We start from the raw sequence: 17,660 nt of genomic DNA, 5'->3' as shown, positions 1-17,660 counted from the left end.
GCACCCCAGGGATGGATGTCCCAGCCAGCTGGGGCCACCTCAGAGCCAGGGAATCTCTGCTCCTGTCACTGCAGGAGCCCAAAGAGAGAAAATCTGTCTCTGGAGCCTTAAAGGATGGAGAATTTCCAGAGTTCATTTCACGAGGGCTTGAGGAGCTTTACCCTATTCCAAAGGGTCTCTGTTGCCTTCTCCCATGGAAAATTCCACCTCACTGGCAAATAACCATCAGACAAAGAGGAAGGGAAAGAAAAACAGCAAATCAAGGATAAAATAAGCACAAAAACACCAAACCACCAGTGAAATCCAATATTCTCTAAAAATCTGCAGTTTATTCATTAGAATTCAGTGAAAGGAACATTCATTTTAAAACACAATCAATACATTAAAAACTTGAAAGGACTAGTAGCAATGAGAGCAGGAAGGAAACAAAAAAACCCCAAATTCAGCCAGGTTGGTCACCTGGGAGGAGCTGCCAGCCTGGCAGCAGGGAGGGAGGGGCAGCTGGGGACAAGGGCTAATTCATTATTTCCTTACAACTGAGAGGCTTTTTGGGATTTGAATTTCTCACTTCACCCAAATGGAGCTTTGGGGTGACTCAATGTGGGTGAGAAAAGCAGGAGGCCCCAGCTGGAGAGGAGGGAGCCCAGAATTGCAGGGCAGAGGGAATGGGGAAGGTGGGTCTGAGTGCCCCAGGAATGTTCAGTGAGAAACCTCCCAGCCATCCCTGTGGGGAATGGGGCAAACCCAACCCAGAGAAACTTTTAAAAGCACCATTAGGTGACAAGTTATTCATTAGAAGACAAAAAAAAAAATCTCTGCAGAGCCAAATCAGTGACAATTGCCACCTCTGCTGGGGGAAAAAAGGGGGGTAAAATCTGCTTTGGGCTGGATTTGAGCATTGCAGAAGCTCTCCTCTCCTCTGGTCCCAAAGTTCAAGGCAGTGTCATTCCAGGGAGATGTTTGAGTGATGCAGAGCACGGGGCTGGAGCTCCCTGGAGGAGGGAAGGAGCAGAAGGTGGGGAGCCCTGCTAATCCCAGGATTATTTAAGGAGCAATCCTCAGGCACCAGGGCAAAATCCCAGCTCCCAGCCCGGCCAGGGAGCACCAAGGGGAGAGGAAACCTGTCCAAGAGCACTTCCATGCACCAGCCAACAGCATCTCCTGCACAAGGAATGAAGAAAAGCCCCAGTTTGAGATAAAATAACGTCAGCAGACAGCAGGAAAAGCCTCAGCTGAAACCTGTGGGCATTTTACAACATTTGGAGGGAGAAATCACCAAAATCCACAGATTCAGATTAAAAACAACACTGAAAAGCAAAGAGGGGACAGCTGAGTGTGAGAGAGGAGGGTTAAGGACATCTCAAGTGTGTGCAAAGTGTGTTTGTGAGGCCTGGGGGGGCTGGGCAGAGCCCCCAGCACATTCCCAGGGAGCAGGGGGGGATCTGGGCACAGCAGCAGCAGGAATGGCCTTTTATCCATGAGAAAAGCAAACCACAGCACTTGGAAAGACAAGACACACGAGTAAAAGAACAGTCTGTAAAATTTCCCCATGATTATAAAATGCAAAACTATACAAAAATAGAGAAAATTGACCGTTTTCTTATGTGTATAAAAACAAACAAACAAAAGAAAACCCCCAAGTCCCCAGAATGCAACACAGAAGCTCTTGGCAGGCTGACCCCAAGGGCAGTGGTTCCCTCCCAGCTTCCCAGCCCCAGCCCCTCACTTCCCTGCAAGGAACAGGGGAATTCCTCAAGTTGTTCCTCACTATCCTGGCAGGACCTTCTCTGTTCCTGACTTTTGTGCCTGGTTTCTGGTTGGGAAGCCCTTTTGCATAAGCAGCCTCAGTGACCAGCCCCAGATGTGAGCTCCTCGGGTAAGGCAGCGTTGGACTGACCCAGCTCCAGCCCAGCTTTGTTCCCATGGATGCCAAGTGGGGTTTTTTGGGAAGAGTGGCTCAGCAGGCAGTGAAATCCAATCCCTACTGCAGTCATCATTTCCAGGCTGAATTACTGCACTAGAAATTCCAATTTCTTTGGGTTAATGGGGCAGAATCTGCCAATAATCCAGCAAATTAGTGACTAAACTGCATTAGGAAAACTCATTTGAATTCCAGAGATATTTGCCTCATTGAATTCCCATCGAATGAAGAGGAGAAACCTTTGGTATAAAGTCAGATGGCCAAGCCTTGGCTGTACTGCTCCCACTGAACCTCCCCACCCTGTACCTGCACGCAGCCCAGGATGCCAGGGACACCCTGGAACATTCATGTAGCACCCAGACATTCCCAGCCCTCAGCAGGACTTTGGCTGAACAAAGCTCCAGAGCCTGGAACCCCCAAGATGCCTTTGGTGAGCTGCTGAAAGGAAATAAAACAGGGATTAAACCCAGCCAGGCTGTGAGGGGGTGACAATGGCCCTGTGGTGTCCCCAGCAGGGTGTGCCCGTGGTTTGTGTGCTGGGATGGGGTGAGATGGGCACAGAGCTGGCCCTGTCCTTGCTCCAGGGAGGGATTCCATGTTCATTAGCAGCTGTGCTAACGAGGGCACTTTCACCACATTGTCCTCCCTGGGGGTGCCAGTGGCACCAAGAGCCAGGTGTGTCCCAGGAAACCCTCCCTGGTGTCCAGAGGGAGGAGGGAACAGAACCATGGCACAGCAGGTTCCTGTGGAACTCCCTGCAGCAGGGCTGGCAGGAAAGCATGGAAAAATCCAGGTCTGAGCCCCTGATGCACAGATGGATCTGCTCTGCCTCAGCAGGACAACCACATCACACACAGAGGCTGAACCAAGCCTGGCCCTGCCTCCCTGCTCCTGCCCAGACATCCAAGGACAGGGCAGAAGGAATCTTTTCTCAAAAGGAATATCAAGACCTCATTTTGCTTGGGGGGAGGGGGGAAACCCATCAAACCCAAAGCAGCTCCTTGTGCCTGGAAATCCAGGGATGGCAGGGAGCAGCTGATGGAGCCACATCCGTGTGGAGCAGGAGAGCAGCAGGAGGGTGACCCAGCAGGGCAGGGCTCAGCAGGAAAATCGAGTCTGGCCCAAGCAGAGCCATCCCTCACTCCACAAATGTGGTCAAACTCCAGTATTTCCACTTTGGGATTATTTTTTTTTGAATGCTACAAACTCTGCTGCAAATAAAAATAGAGAAAGGGCAATGAGGTGGGGGAAAACAAAAATCACTGGTAATGGAATTAAATCGAACACAGAGCATGGACAGGACAGGGAAGCAGCTTTGTGTCATGGATTGGGGGTTTAGGATCACAGAGGGGACCAGGAGCCTGGAACAGATGTCACAGGAGCTCACAGGACAGAGTCTGTCCCCTCAGTTGTGTCCCTCCTCCTTTGTGTTCCTTCAAAGAGGCAAAAAATCCCAACCCTCCAGCAGCTTCCAGGTTTTTTGCTCCCTCCAGACAGGAGGAGTGAAGCCCAATGTAGCTGTGGTCCATCCCAAATTCCAAGGAACACAAAACTTTCCTCCTGTGGGTTTATGCAAAGAAAACAACCTTAAAATAAAATAAAATTAAAAAGCCACAAAGCTTCCTTTTGAGAAAGTAACATCATCTGCCACTTCACAGCTACAGGCATGATGCAAATTTAGCTTATTTCAAAGGCCTCATCCCTGTCCCCATGGCCCTGGAGAGGCCAGGAGCCCAGGACAAAGCACAGGAAAGGTTTCCACCAGGAATTCTGCACCGTCAAGACAGACCACAACAAAGAAGGGACCAACACTTTGTTCTTCAAAGGACACCATGGACAGCACATCTTTCTGAGCAAAGTGAAACTAGACCTGGAGAGCGTTATCAGCACGCACACAAAAGCTCCTGCTCTCCTTTGGGGTAAGGACAAATGAAATAAATAAAAAGGTTGCTGCAAAGTTCCCCTTTCCAGCTGCCTCGCCCCATCCTTGCTCTGGAACAAGCAGCACCCTTCCTCCCTGCTCCCCACACTGAGCCTGGGCTGGAAGACATTCAAGTGAGTCTGAACCAAAACATTTCACCCAGAAGAGGAAAACAGCCCCATTTCCCTCAAAACTCTGCCCAAGGCCTGTTCCCCCAGCCCCAGTCCTGCACAATCCCCAACCAGGCACACCAGCAGCGGGTCCATCCCCAACCTCTGCCAGGGGCTGCTGCTGCTGCTGCACTTGGTGTTGGAGAGGGCTGGAAAACCAGAAAGTGCCTCAGTGGTGATGAAGGAATCCTGGAGGCAGCTCCAAGCTGCTTCCAGAGCATCCACAGGGGCAAGGCCACGGATGGCTGCAAGAGGAGCATCAGCCCAGCTCATCTCAAGTCCTCCCCAAACTGCTCCCTCCCTTTGCTCCCCTTTCACTCCCGCCCAGAGCAGCCTCAGCATGGTGACATGGTGACATTCCTGCAGCCTTTTGGCTTGGTGACAGTGACATTCTTGCAGACGCTCAGCCTGGGTGACACGGTGACATTGCTGCAGCCCCTCAGCTGGGTGACACGGTGACATTGCTGCAGCTACTCAGCCTCGGTGACGCCGCACACGGTGCCACGGCAGGCGCCGTGCCCCGGGGTGGCCCTGCCCTTGAGGGGCTCGGTGCAGCGCTCCGGGCTCTCGGTGTCCCCGCTGCCATTCCCAGGGTGCTGTGGCACGCCCTGGGCGATGCCCACAGGTTTGCCCCTGGCACGGTGCTCCGGGGAGCAGGCAAAGCCAAAGCTCGGGGGCAGCTCTGCTCCTCCCAGGGGTAACAAGCGGGACAGCTTGGGGACATCGCCGTGGTAGCGGAAGGACCCGGCCGCCTCCCGGGCCCGCCTGGCCTCGGGCTGCAGGGGGAGGTTGGAGGGCCGGAGCGGGAGCCTGCTCAGCTCTGCCTCCTGGGGCCGCCTCTCCGGAGCCTCCCCGATGCCACCGCGGGAGAGAGGCAGGAAAGGGGACACGGTGTCCGGTGGCTCCGAGGGCTCCCAGACGCTCTCCACAGCGCCGGCCGGAGCCAAGTCCCAGAGCTCCATCCCGCCGGGAGCCGCCTCGGGGCCGTGCTGGAGGTGCCGCAGGCCCGGCCAGCTCAAGCCACCCTCGGGAGCCACCAGCTCACCCTCCTCCTTGCTCCTGCTCCTCCTGGCTCCGGCAGAGTCCTTCCGGCCAGCGTCGTGCCTGGCCCAGAGCCGGCAGGGCTGGGGGGCGCTGCGGGCTCCCTGCGGCTCGGCCAGCTCGAACTCCAGGCTCTCGGTGTCCAGCGAGCGGCTCCGCCGGTCCACGGAGAGCGGCGCGGGCATGGAGGGGCTGAGCCCGTGCAGGCGCAGGTGGCGGGGCAGGCTGGCCACCCCCCAGTTGCAGCTCTGGAAGGAGCCCGGGGAGAAGCCCAGGGACATTCTCTCGTCACATTCAGCCAAGGACTCTTTCTGTCCGTAGCCATCATCAAAGGCCTCGGCGATGTCCTCGCCCGCCGTCAGCTCCGGGTGCTGCTCACATTCCCCTTCCCCGTCCTGCTCCACGTCCACCACGTCGAAGGTGACCATGGTGGGGAGGGCAGGGAGGTTCTGGGTGAAGGATGAGCTGGAGGCCGAGCTCCCCAGGCTCTCAGAGAGGCTGGAGAAGAGGGTCCCGCTGCTGGCAAACTCCACCAGAGCCTGTGAGAAGCTCACGGCGTGCTCGGGCTCACTGCCCACCTGGGGCTCACCAGGGCTGGGCTCTGCTCCACCATCGTGCTCCTGCTCAGGCAGCCTGAACCCAGGGAACATCCCTGCCTTGGCTGGGGCCACACTGCCATGGATGGGGTCCCCAAACATCCCACAGTCCAGGTCTGCATCGAACCCCGGGTTGTTCTTTGTGAGCTGAATAAGGCAACTTCCGGGGGCTTTTTGGCTGTTGTAACAGTTTTCCAGACACAGAGTCCCTGGAAAATCTCTCCACTCTGGATTTTCAGCCCTAGCCACTGCAACCCCAGCATTGGCAGCCCGGCTTGGGGTGTGCGAGGCCACCTGCTCACTCCCGAGGCCACTCTGACTCTTGCCAATGGAGCTGCCTGCTCTGCTTTTACATTCAATGCACTGCTTTTCCCGGGGACACTTCTCCTTGCTGGAGACATCCAGGCGTTTCAGGACCGGCTCCCTCTGCAGCTCCCAGTACAGCAGCTCTTTCTGAATGGCTGCAAGCCCCTCTTCTTCAGTTTCCATCAGCCCTCTTTTCTGATCCATCATTTGCTGGATCAGGCTCTTCTCTGCAGGGAGGCAGAAGTCCATGAAGTAGCTGAAGATGCCCTGGCGTGGGACTTTGCCCTCGAACAGGGATTCCTCCCCGTGAGAGGGGCTCATCAGGGTGTCAAACTCGTAAAGTGCATCGCCACTGTAGCTGTCCCGGGGCAGTCGGTCCTTCTTGAGCTCCTCTCCAGCCTCATCCTCCGGCCCCGGCGTGGTGGAGTCATAATAGCCCTCGTCACTGTTCGGGGCAGACTCCTGCTGGTCGCTCTGGGGCGTCAGGAGGTCAACGCCGTCCATGGCATCGCCCACGTAGGGGTGGGCGTTGGCCTCGTGAGAGGCGTGTGTCTCCAGGCTGCTGCTGGACACCTGGGCCCCGTAGCTCCTGTCCCCCGGCACGCCGCTGTCCCACACCTGGTGCAGGTACTCCTCAGCCTCCTCAGGGATGGCCATCTCCTCGCCACCGCCCTGGTAGGTGACGAGGCAGGAGCTGCGTTTGGCGGCGTCGCGGCTGCGCTCCACCGAGATGCTGCTCTCGGCGATGTCGGGCTCGGCAATGTCGTCCCCGCAGCCCGTCAGCGAGTCAAAGCTCTTCAGGGAGGTGACATCCCCCAGCATGAGGCTCAGCAGGTCCCCAGAGTGCAGGCAGGGAGGCTCGCTGTCCATGAAGTCAGGGTGGAAGGCCAGCAGCAAACTCTCCCGGTCAAACTCGGCGCAGGCAGCAGCCTCAGGCTCCGATTTTGTATCTGGAACGTCCCCGTTCCCTGGCACGGCCATCGTGTCACCCTCGGAGGTGCCTCCGTCGGCTGCGGGGCCCGTGGGCTCGGTGGCCTCACCACAGCTGGAGTCACCCCCTGAGTCCCCTGGGCCGGCCGTGGCCTCAGGGCCCGGCCCTGCTCCCCTGCCCTCCACAGCCCCTCGGCTCTCTGCTCCCATCCCGGGAGCACTCCCGGCCTCCTCCGTGTCCCCGTTCCACTCGGGGAGCTCTGCCTTCTCGCTCTCGGCAGCCTTGCTCTTCCGGTGCCGCCGGATGCTGTTAAAAAACCCTTTCAGCCCTTTCTTGGCCCTGGGGCATGAGGATTTCTCCCCGTTGGGCTTTTTGTCACAGCCCTCGATGCTCCCGGGGGGAGAGCCGTCCTGCTGGCCCAGCTCCCCCCTGCTGCCGGTGTCCAGGGCCAGCTGGGCGCTGCGGGAGCCGGGCAGGGGCCCGGGCTGCCCGTCCCTGCCGCCCTCCGAGGGGCTGCCCGGCCGTGCCGCACCGCCCTTGTCACAGGCGGCGCTGCTCAGCCCGTCGTGGGTCTTGCACTTGCTGAGCCCCTTCTTGCCGCGGCCGCCGAAGAAGCTGGGCAGGGTGCAGATGCTGCGCTTGCCCCCGAACAGCTTGAAGGCCGTTTTCCTCAGCTTGCCGGGGGGCGGCTGCTGCGGCTCCGCTGCCACCACGGAGCCGTTGGCGCTGTCGGGAGGGGCGTCCCCGCCCTCCTGCCGCCGCCGGTCCCCTCCGTCCCGCTCCTCCGGGCTGCCCGTTTCCATGGCAGCGGGCGGGCTTGGATCTAGCTGGAAGCGGCGGCTCTGGGAGCGCGGAGCTCCGGGCGCAGGGATGGACACATCACCGCCGACCTGAGGCACAGGGAGAGGGCACAGGTGAGGAGGACACGGCAGCGGAAGGGGCAGAGCTGAAGGCACCGGGGTCTCAGGGCTCCATCACCAGCTGGAGGAGCCTCCAAGCTCTGCCCCCGCTTCCAAAATCCAGGCACCAAAATGTCGCCTAAATGTACCAGTTCACCAGAGCGGGAAAACCGCACATCCCCCTGGGTAGAATCCCTCGGGACAGGCAGGTCTGAGCCCTGCACCTCCTCGCTCCAAGCCCTGCAGCTTCCCAGATTTTCTGTCTCCAGGATGATCAGGTTTGGCTACCTTGAACTGAGAGCTAGCACCTCCCAAACCCCCTCCCAGCTCTCCCAGGCCTCGTGCCAGGCTCCAAAGAGCATCCGGAGGGAGGCCAAACCAGGACACAGCCCCCCCTACACACGTGTCCGGGGAAAAACCACTCTGGTTACTACCCTGGCTTTTTTAAATAGAAGATTTCAGTTGTTTTTAAAATAATCTGTGCAGCCAGAGAGAATCGCCTTAAAAACACCCACTGTGAACCTCCTGATCAGATTATCCCAGAAGCAGAGAGGTAGGTTTGAAATCTGACCCTGGATTGCTGTCAGGAACAGCACAAATAAAACAATTATAATCATGTTTCTTTCGCAGAGGTGAGGGTGGAGAAATTAAATGCAATAAAATCCTAATGTGCTCTCAAGCTGTAAATGCCCCAGGCTGAGCTCTGACTGACAGGAGGCCAGGAAACCTTCCCGAGGTGTTTAGCCAGAGATCCCAAATTAAAAAATACATCCAAACGATGCTCTCTGCTCCTGTAGCCCCACAGCAAACCTGCAATTCCGGGTTATTTTTATTCCTCAGGTCTGGGTTCTTTTGCCTCTATATTGAACTGGCATCGCTGCCCTCAGCACGGCTTGAACTGGATGGGCTTTAAGGTCCCTCCCAACCCAGCCCATTCCATGATTCTGGAATGCTGGGATTGCTGATAACCCCTCACGTTCACCTGTCCCACTGGAAGCAGCAGCTGGGGCGTAGCCGGCTGGCACAGCCACCTCCCCAGCGGCGAACTGGGCTTTTCCAGCTCTGCCGGAGCCCACCACGAGTCCCAGGAGCCTCCAAAGCCTCTGCAGAGACCGGGAGAGAGGGGCCTGGGAGAAATGCTCGCACCTGGCCGGGTGCGGGGCTGCTGGAAAAGGGGGGGAAATGAGCCCAAACCTGCACCTGGACAGGGACGGCTGGAAAACAGTCGGGGAAGGGCACGAGACAGGGCCAGCATTACAAAAATTCCTTTTGGGAATCGTTCCTCTCCAGCTCCACGTCAGCACCGCGGCACGGCTGCGGAGGGGAGGCTGGGGTAGGATAAAAAATGAAATAAATAAAAATGAAAGAAAGGGAAATAAAGGGCATCGAGGGCAAAGAGCCACCACCAATAGAACATGAAAAATAAGGTTTAAAAGCCAACAAAAAGCAGCACGGTAACAATGAAATGCAGCGTTTCACCCGCACAGGGGACCCTCGGGACCCCCGGCCCGCCCAGCCCCGCACGGGGCCGCTCCCCCAGGCCGGCCCTCCCCGCTCCCCCCGCCGCGCTCCCAAACTTTCGGGAGGATCCGTGAAAACGCGAGGGGCGGGGGGGGAAGGGGGGGGTCGGTCCGGGCCGCGGGGAGCGGCGGCGCGGGGAGCGCGGCCCCGGGCCCGGCCCGTGCCCAGCACTTACCACGGGCGGGCGGCGGCACCGCGGCACCCCCGGGACCGCGGCCCCGGCCCAGCCCTCAGGCCGCGCGAGGGGCGCGGGGCCGCGGGTCCGCCCGGCGCGGCCGGCAGGGGCGGCGCCGCATGACGGGCGGGGCGGGGCCTCCTGACGGGGGGCGGAGGGGGCGGGGCCTGGCGGGCGGGGCGCGGTGATTGACGGGGCGCGACGGCGGGGGGCGGGGCCTGTGCGTGAGGGAGGGCGCGGTCTCCACATTGGGCCCAATGGGACGGGGCGGGGTCACGGTGACGGGGCGGGGCTGCTGGGCGCGGTCCCCACGGTGTCCCCACGGTGTCCCCCCATGGCCGTCCCGCGGTGTCCTCCCGGTGGCCCGGGGCGATCTAGGGGCGTCCCGGTGGCGGAGTGGGCGTGGCCTCAGAGCGCGTCCCTGTGCTGAGGGCGCGGCCTCGTTAGCGGACATGATTGACAAGGGGGCGTGGTCTCTGTACGGGGCGTGGCCTTGGAGCGACACCCGCGGGCTACGCGGGGTCACGGACACGGGAGGGTGTCCTGTCCTGTCCTGTGACACCCGGGGTCAGGGATGTGACAGTGTGTGACACCGGGGGGGGGGCAGGGATGTGACACGGTGTGTGACACCAGGATGACACGGCGTGTGTGCTGTGGGACACCTCCCTGCGTGTGCTGTGTCACCCACGGCACTGCCAGCCCCCCACCGCTGCTCACCCTCTGTCCCACAGGCACTGAGCAGCCCGGCAGGGAAGAGCCCTCTCCATTTTTGGGATCCCCAAATCCCAAAAGCCCCCAGATCTCCACGTGAGGATGAGGAGTGGGAATCACAGCAGGGAGTGGCAGTGTCCCCGCGGGACAGCCTCTCCCAGCCCCCAGTTCCTGCTGTGCTCCTGCTGGGGGCTGCGAGGAGACAGAAGTGGCAGTAGTGTCATCATTCCCTATGGAGCCTTGTCCAGGCTGCTTCCAAGCCCTAATGCTCCCCTTGGGAGAGGCCCACAGCCTAATTAATAGATGCTGATTAACAGATCCCACAGCCCCTGACACAGGCCCATAAATCCAGCAGGGAGGTGCCTGTGTTTGGCCCAGAGCCACCCTTGGAGCTGTGAGCCATGGGAGCACTTCCCTCTGGGATGGCACAGACAGAGCAGGAGGGAATGAAGCATGGGACACTTCTGCTGCATCCCAAAAGCATCCAGAACATCCAGAGCACCATGGCTGGGTGGGCACTGAGCTGCCAGGGAGCAGCAGGATTGATCCATCAGCTCCTGGCTGTGGGAAGAGCCAGGAGGGCACCTCCAGCCCACTGGTGAGGGCAATCGCTGTGCCCAGGGCAGGAGAGATTGAGGGACACAAAGGGGGTGCTGGGATGCCCCCCTCCAGCCTGGAATTCCCTGTGTGCAGCCATTCCCTCATCCCTGCCCAGCCATCCTGGCAGGGCTGCCCAATGTGGGGAGTTTCACCAGACAGGCCACAGCAGCTTCATAGCAAGAACAGAACACTTTAATCCAAACCCCAGCCCTGCCCAACCATGGGAGACACTTGGCCACAACAGGAAGCACTTTTGGGCTGAGCAGACGATGTTTAGGGTCAGAGCTGGGGCTCTCCCAGCCCCTCCTGTGCTGCCAGCTGGGAGCACTGGGCTCTGCCCTCGTTGGGATGGGCACACACGGCCGGGACCAGCCCCAGTCCTGCCCCTCCCAAATGGAGGAGGCACTTGGGGATTCTCTGGGTATCCTGGAAGCATGAGGGACCTCAAAGCCCACCCAGTGCCACCCCTTCCATGGCAGGGACACCTCCCACTGCCCAGGCTGCTCCCAGCCCCAGTGTCCAGCCTGGCCTTGGGCACTGCCAGGGATCCAGAGGCAGCCCCAGCTGCTCTGGGCACCTCTGCCAGGGCCACCCCACCCTGCCAGGGAACAATTCCCATCCTCACAGCCAAGAATTCCTCCACACTCTTTCCCAGCCCCTTCTCCAACCAAAATCAGCTAAAGGTGTAAAATCCCTCAGTACAGACAGTGTGAGGCAAGCCCAGGGGAACCAGATCCTGCTCTATCCTTGCTTTGCTGCAAACCAGGAGCTGAGACCTCCTGTTCTCTCTCCCCCTTCCCTTCCCTTCCCATCTCTCCACATGGGCACAGCTTTCTGGAGACACCTGGTAGCAAAAACGAACCTGTGACCACAAATTCCTGGGGGTTCCACAGATCTCAGGGATTCACTGCCAGGGTGGAGCAGGTTTTCATTGGGGTGCTCAGTGGGTGTCCCTGGGCAGGCTGGGATCACAGCTGGTACTGCAGGTATTTGGCCAGGGCAGTGGGAATCTCCAGCTCTCCGAGGGTGGCTGAGTGGCTGGGCTGCTTCAGGAGGCGCCTCATGGCCAGCCGGGATTGGGACAGCAGGGATTTGGGATGAGCTGTGGAAGGAAAATCACATGGTCACCTTCAAAACACACAACCCTGCTGCCCTCCAACCTGGCATTGCCTGAAGTAAAGGGACATGGGCTGAGCAAACCAGACAGCGTTGGGACAAAATCATCTCTGGGTCCCTTCCAACCCAAACCGTTCCATGACCCTATGAAAACTCCATGATCCTATGAAAATTCCATGAAAAACCATTCCATGAAACCATCCTATGAAAACTCAACCTCTGTGGTGGGGCTATGGACTGACACAAGCTCCCATGGGAGCTGGGCATGGAGAGGAAATCTCCCATCCCCACATGGAAACAGGTGCAGGGTTTTAGACTTGGGTGGCACAGGAGAGCCCAAGCTGAGCAGCAGAAAGGAGAACAAGGGTGAAAAGCAGGGGGTAACCCCACAAGTGAGGGGAAACCCAGGCTGTGGGAATCATGGAACCACAGGAGGGCTTGGGTTGGGAAGGGAATTTAAGCTCATCTCGTTCCATGGGCGGGGACACCTTCCCCTATCCCAGATTGATGCAGCCTGGCTTTGGACACTTGCGGGGACCCAGGGACAGCCCCTGACCCGCACAGCCAAGTAACAACGGAGGCTGAAGGAACGCCGGGTGTGGCTGTCGGGAAGGGGGAATCAGAGCCGAGCCGTGCCTGTCCCATGCTGGGCTCCCCTCCCGGTCACCTCTGGCGTGCAGCAGCAGCTCCAGCCCCTCGCTGCGCGGGCCCGGCCCGTCCGTGTGGGGCACGCCGGGCAGGTACACGTTGGCCCCGAAGTCGATGAGCAGGCGGATGAAGTCTGCGCGGCAGCCGTGCCTCAGGCACGTCTCCAGCAGCGTCTTGGGCTCGCGGATCTGCGCCAGCACGGCCGGCTCGGTGCAGTTGTAGTCGGGGTCGGCGCCGTGCAGCAGCAGCAGGCGGAAGCACTCCAGGTGCCCGTAGGCGGCCGCCAGGTAGAGCGGGCCCGAGCAGGCCGCGGTGTTGGCCGCCCACTCGGGCAGGCGGGCCCGCGCGTTGGGCTCCGCGCCGTGCTCCAGCAGCAGCCGCACGATGCCCGCCCGGCCGTCCCGGGCCGCCAGCAGCAGCGGCGAGCAGTTGTTGTAGGCGCTGCCCGCGGGGCTGGCGCCGGCCTCCAGCAGCAGCCGCACGCACTCGCCGTGCCCGTTGCTGACCGCCACGAAGAGCGGGGTCTGCGCCTTCACGTCCAGGCTGTCCACGAACGCTCCGTGCTCCAGCAGCAGCCGCAGGCTCCGCACGCTGCCCCGGGAGGCCGCCAGGCGCAGGGGGGTGCTGGGCACGCCCCAGCCGCTCCGCCGGTTGATCAGCCGGCGGTACCTGTCCTGCGACAGGAGCCCGGCCAGAGCCTCGTGGTCATCCTGGCTCACCGCCCGGCTCAGCTCCTCGCTCTCCCCGCTGTCCTCCTCGTCATCCCTGGGCTGCAGCAGGGAGAACATCTTGTTGATGTCCATCAGGCTCATCTTGTCGGGTCTGGGCTCCATGTGCCGCTCTCATGGTAAAGGATGAGGCCAAAGATCTACAGGATGGCAGAACCGGCACCAAACCCGGGTTAGAACCAGTCCCTGACACCGACAGCTGCATTTTAGTGCAAGTTTGTACTCAACAAAAGGAAGATTCTAAAAAAAATGGGCAAACATCGGATGAGGATGCTGCTGATGTGCTCATGGCCCTGGCGCCACTTGGGTGAAAGGCTGAGGGAACGACGGAGCTCGGTGCTGTAGTGGGTATGTAGGTCAGGATCCCATAAAATCATGGAATGGTCTGGGTTGGGAGGGACCTTAAAGCCCACCCAGTGCCACCCCTGCCATGGCAGGGACACCTCCCACTGTCCCAGGCTGCTCCAAGCCCCAGTGTCCAACCTGGCCTTGGGCACTGCCAGGGATCCAGGGGCAGCCCCAGCTGCTCTGGGCACCTGTGCCAGGGCCTGCCCACCCTCAAAGGGAACAATTCCCAATTCCCAATATCCCATCCATCCTTGCCCTCTGGCAGTGGGAGCCATTCCCTGTGTGTGCTGTCTCTCCATGCCTTGTCCCCAGTCCTGAGGAAGGAGGTGAATGTGAAGCAGTCAGTTTGATTGGGGATCAAACATCTCCCAGCATCTCCCTTCCCAAACGATGCCAGAATCCCACTGTTTTCCTCCCTCCTGCCTGCTGGAGCCCCCTGATCACGGCCACAGAAGGGTCTGGGATGTTTCTGCTGAGGGCTTTGGGGCAGGAAGGGTGGAAGTGCTGAGCTGATCACAGCAGCAGCACCGAACCCTGGAGCTTTGCTGGGCTCTGCGCACGGGATGTGGCCTCAGGAGCCGAGGGACAGCGGGGACAGGGATGGGATGTCCCGGGGGGCACCTGAGCAGCTGGAAACGCTCGGGGTGGGCCGAGCAATGTCTCGGCAGCCCGGGGCAGCTCGGGTTTCCCCGGGAGAGGCAGAGCCGGGGCTGACCTGGCCTGGGAGAGGCCAAGGAGCTGCACGGGGCAATTAATTAGCAAAGCAGACGTAGCAAACAGTTAATTATCTGATAAGCAGAAGGAGTAATTAGCCTCGTTGTGCACCTGAGCTCGTTGGTGCCTGTCCCACATCACCCATGGGGACACGGCCACCAGCTCAGGGGGACCCCAGCAAGGCCACCAGCACAGGTGGGGACACTGGGACAAGTGTGATGGCAGCAACAGCAAAGCTCTGCTGGGCTGCCACCCGTTAGCCCAATTTATGCAGAAATGTGGGAAATTCCAATGCTGCTCTTCATTAGACACACCAGGGATGAGCTCTGGAGCTTTGGGATCACCCACCCTCATGGAGAATGGGCTGGGGGTTCCTGCAGGTTTGAGTCAAAAAGACAGTTGTGTTCCCAGTTAGAGCCCCAAGGGAATGGTGTGGAGAAGGAAAAGAGCAGCTGTGACATCTCCTGAGCACACAAACAGCACCTCCAGAGGGAGGCTCCTTGGGCTGAGGGGGCTCCTTATCCAGGAGAGCCCAAACCAGGATTCATGGAATCACAAAATGGTTTGGTTTTGAAAGGAACTTAAAAGTTCATCCCATCCCACCCCTGCCATGGCAGGGACACCTCCCACCGTCCCAGGCTGCTCCAGCCCCAGTGTCCAGCCTGGCCTTGGGCACTGCCAGGGATCCAGGGGCAGCCCCAGGTGCCCAGCCCAGAGCCCTCTGCTTCATCCATGGGGATTTGGATTATTTATAGGTTTTTATTGATTCCCATTCACACTGCATCCCTTCCCTCTCTCCCACAGCTCCAAGACCCCTGTGCCAGGGCCTGCCCACCCTCACTGTTCTGTCACCCCCTGAGCTGGCAGAGGCTGTGCAAGCCCCTGCAGACCCACAGAGGTTGTGACAGAGCACACAGGGCTCACATTTGTCCCTCTGGGTCCCAGTCCCCCCCTCACCCCAGCAGTCCCGGTGCCACCTTACCTGGCTGTGGGGGATGCTCAGAGCCCCTGAGGCCAGGGGGGTCCCATGGGGAGTCCTGCTGTGGTTGAAGCCCCACAGGGCAGAGCAGGAGAGGCTCTGGCAGGGCTGGGGCTGTGTGGGGCTGGGGCTGTGCAGCTCACAGCTGAAATGCCACAGCAGGACCGGCCTGGGGCACTGAGGCTAATTTTAGCCCCTCTGGGGTTTTATCTTACCACTTCCATTCTTGGAAAGCTCCCCCTGGGTAAATATAGAGAGGGCAGTGGGGTGGGGGGAGGCTGGGACAGGTGCTGGAGGCTGCTCGACCCCTCTGAGCACACCCAAAACTTTTACTCTGCTGTTTCCTTGCAGGAATTGCAGGTAATGGGGCAGTTTGGGGTCCCTGCCAGGGCAGCACCAGCCTCTACCTCACCTTGGCTGCTGCCAGGCACTCAAATTCCCTCTTATAACCCCCCTCCTGCCCTGCCTCCCCCTCTTCAGAGCGATACACATGGCCATTTGCAACCTCCAAAATGATTTATTAGACACCAGGATGACAAAAGGTCCTGAAGATGGTCCAGATTTCCCACCTGAGCTGCTCGGGCTGCACCTGCCAGAAGGAACCACAGCCAGGATTCCTGAGGCTGAACAGGACCCAGGAAGGCAGGAAAGCTCCCAGGGCAAACAAAAGGAGTGGGGAGCAGCCCTGGGGCTCTTATCAAAAGCTGTCAGCTGGAAAGTGCAATCCTATTTTATCCAGCTCCCTTCAAACCCTCTCCAAACTCCTCAGCAGTGGAGCAAGAACAGGCTGGGGGTTTGGGGCAGCCTTATCATGGCATGAGATAACAAGAGAGACCCAAATTACCCAGCAGGAAAATCCCCACTGCTGCAAGGAGTGAAATCAGGGTGCTCTGTGAAGTGTGTGATCTGTGCCACCACCACATTCCTGCTTTGGAGCTCCCCCTGCAAAGCCTGGAATGCAGGAAAATGGTCAGTATTGATTTGGTTTAGGCTTTTGGTTTTCCTCTCTAAATTCACTCAAAAATAGATTCTTGCTTCACAAAGGTCAGTTCCCCAAATCCAGCACAGGAATGGAATTATGGAGTGTGATGTGGATGAACTCTGGAGCAGGAGAGGGGAGTCTGGGGTTGTTTTTCCTGAGTGTCAGGAAGATGCAACCACAACAGGGATGCTGCAGCCACAAAAGCCAAGCCTGGCTGGAAACCCCTTCCACAAACCACAGAAATCAAAGCAGCCATTAAAAAGACAATGTTATAAAGGGAAAAAAAGGGAATGCAGACAACAGAAGTGCTAGAAAATGTGAAATGTAGGAAACTTGGAGATGAAAGGAAAATCCTTGAAAGGCAAATTAATGATAAACCTCTCATTCTTTTGTTGCTGCTGCTGCTGTTTAGTTGTTAACCAAGAGAGATCTTAGGAACAAGGAGCAGATGAAACCCAGTTCTAAGGAGCAGATTAAACCCAGTTCTAAGGAGGCAAACCCGAGAGCCCCCCCAGGCCGGCTGGAATCCCACCCAGCCACACCCCCCTGGAGCAGGAACCTCTCCATCCATCCCAGGGGATATTCCCAGCAGCAGAGGCAGCCCCTCCCTGCAGGAGCCCAGGCAGGGCTGACACTCCAGCCTGAGCCAGTGGGGATGAGCTTCCCACTGCTTCAGACTCCAGGGAAGGACGAGGAGCTGGGAAAAGCTTCCACCTTCTGCCAGGGGCTGACCTGGCCTCTGCTCCTCAGGCTGCTCTTGATCAGCTCCCTGGCACTTGAGGAAGAATTAGGGGGCAGAAGGGTACTGAGTGCCAGTCAAGGGGTTTTTGGGAAGGTAAATCCTGTCCAGAGTTGCTCTCATTAAAGAGATTATTGTTATTAACGCAGCTGAAGAGAGCTAATGAGCTTGTGCATTTAGCAGGGCTAAGCAGTTAAAAGTTTAGAGCTAAACAGTCCCAAATAAATGATTTTGCAGGGATTATGGATTTACTAACAGTGCTCAAGGTTGGGAGAGCAGAGCTGGGGATGGGGCTGCTGTGTCTCCTGCCTTTGGGCTGGGAGCCACTGCCAGAGCACAGCTCTGGAATCTGGAATCTTGGAATCTCCCTCTGTGCTCTCAGCTCTGCTCCAGCATCCCAAACCCCAGCCCTGGGCTTCTCCCAGTTGGGAGTGGCCCCAGCAGCACCTGATCCAGGTGTTTGTAACCCAGGAATTACCCAGGTGTTACCCAGGAATCACCCAGGAGTCTGTTATCTAGGAATTACCCAGGTGTTTCTTACCCAGGAATTACCCAGGTGTCATGGTTTGACACTGGCACAATGCCAGTGCCCCCATGAAGATACTTTCTCCCTG

At 58.7% G+C, this 17,660-nt stretch overlaps 2 protein-coding genes across 2 annotated transcripts; both read right to left on the bottom strand.

Moving 5' to 3' along the window:
• Positions 1–302: 302 nt before the first annotated feature.
• Positions 303–9,534, bottom strand: AMER1 (APC membrane recruitment protein 1). The gene is made up of 2 exons (XM_066559406.1): positions 9,482–9,534; positions 303–7,776 (listed from the first exon to the last, which is right to left on the bottom strand). The coding sequence occupies exon 2, from the start codon at positions 7,687–7,689 to the stop codon at positions 4,483–4,485; it is 3,207 nt and encodes a 1,068-aa protein (XP_066415503.1). The 5' UTR covers positions 7,690–7,776; positions 9,482–9,534; the 3' UTR covers positions 303–4,482.
• Positions 9,535–11,760: 2,226 nt separating this feature from the next.
• Positions 11,761–13,368, bottom strand: ASB12 (ankyrin repeat and SOCS box containing 12). Its single transcript, XM_066559782.1, has 2 exons — positions 12,576–13,368; positions 11,761–11,894 (listed from the first exon to the last, which is right to left on the bottom strand). The coding sequence occupies exons 1-2, from the start codon at positions 13,366–13,368 to the stop codon at positions 11,761–11,763; spliced, it is 927 nt and encodes a 308-aa protein (XP_066415879.1).
• Positions 13,369–17,660: the final 4,292 nt, after the last annotated feature.

Source organism: Molothrus aeneus, chromosome 14, assembly GCF_037042795.1.
Source record: "Molothrus aeneus isolate 106 chromosome 14, BPBGC_Maene_1.0, whole genome shotgun sequence".
Lineage (NCBI taxonomy): Eukaryota > Metazoa > Chordata > Aves > Passeriformes > Icteridae > Molothrus > Molothrus aeneus.
The sequence above is the reverse complement of the archived record's forward strand: the minus strand, read 5'-3'. Positions and strand labels throughout refer to the sequence as shown.

Coding starts and splice junctions, on each gene's coding strand:
- AMER1 (XM_066559406.1), bottom strand. CDS start 7,689: ATGGAAACGGGCAGCCCGGAGGAGCGGGACGGAGGGGACCGGCGGCGG.
- ASB12 (XM_066559782.1), bottom strand. CDS start 13,368: ATGAGCCTGATGGACATCAACAAGATGTTCTCCCTGCTGCAGCCCAGG. Junction 11,895..12,575: donor GCTGCTGCTGCACGCCAGAG/GTGACCGGGAGG, acceptor TTCCTTCCACAG/CTCATCCCAAATCCCTGCTG.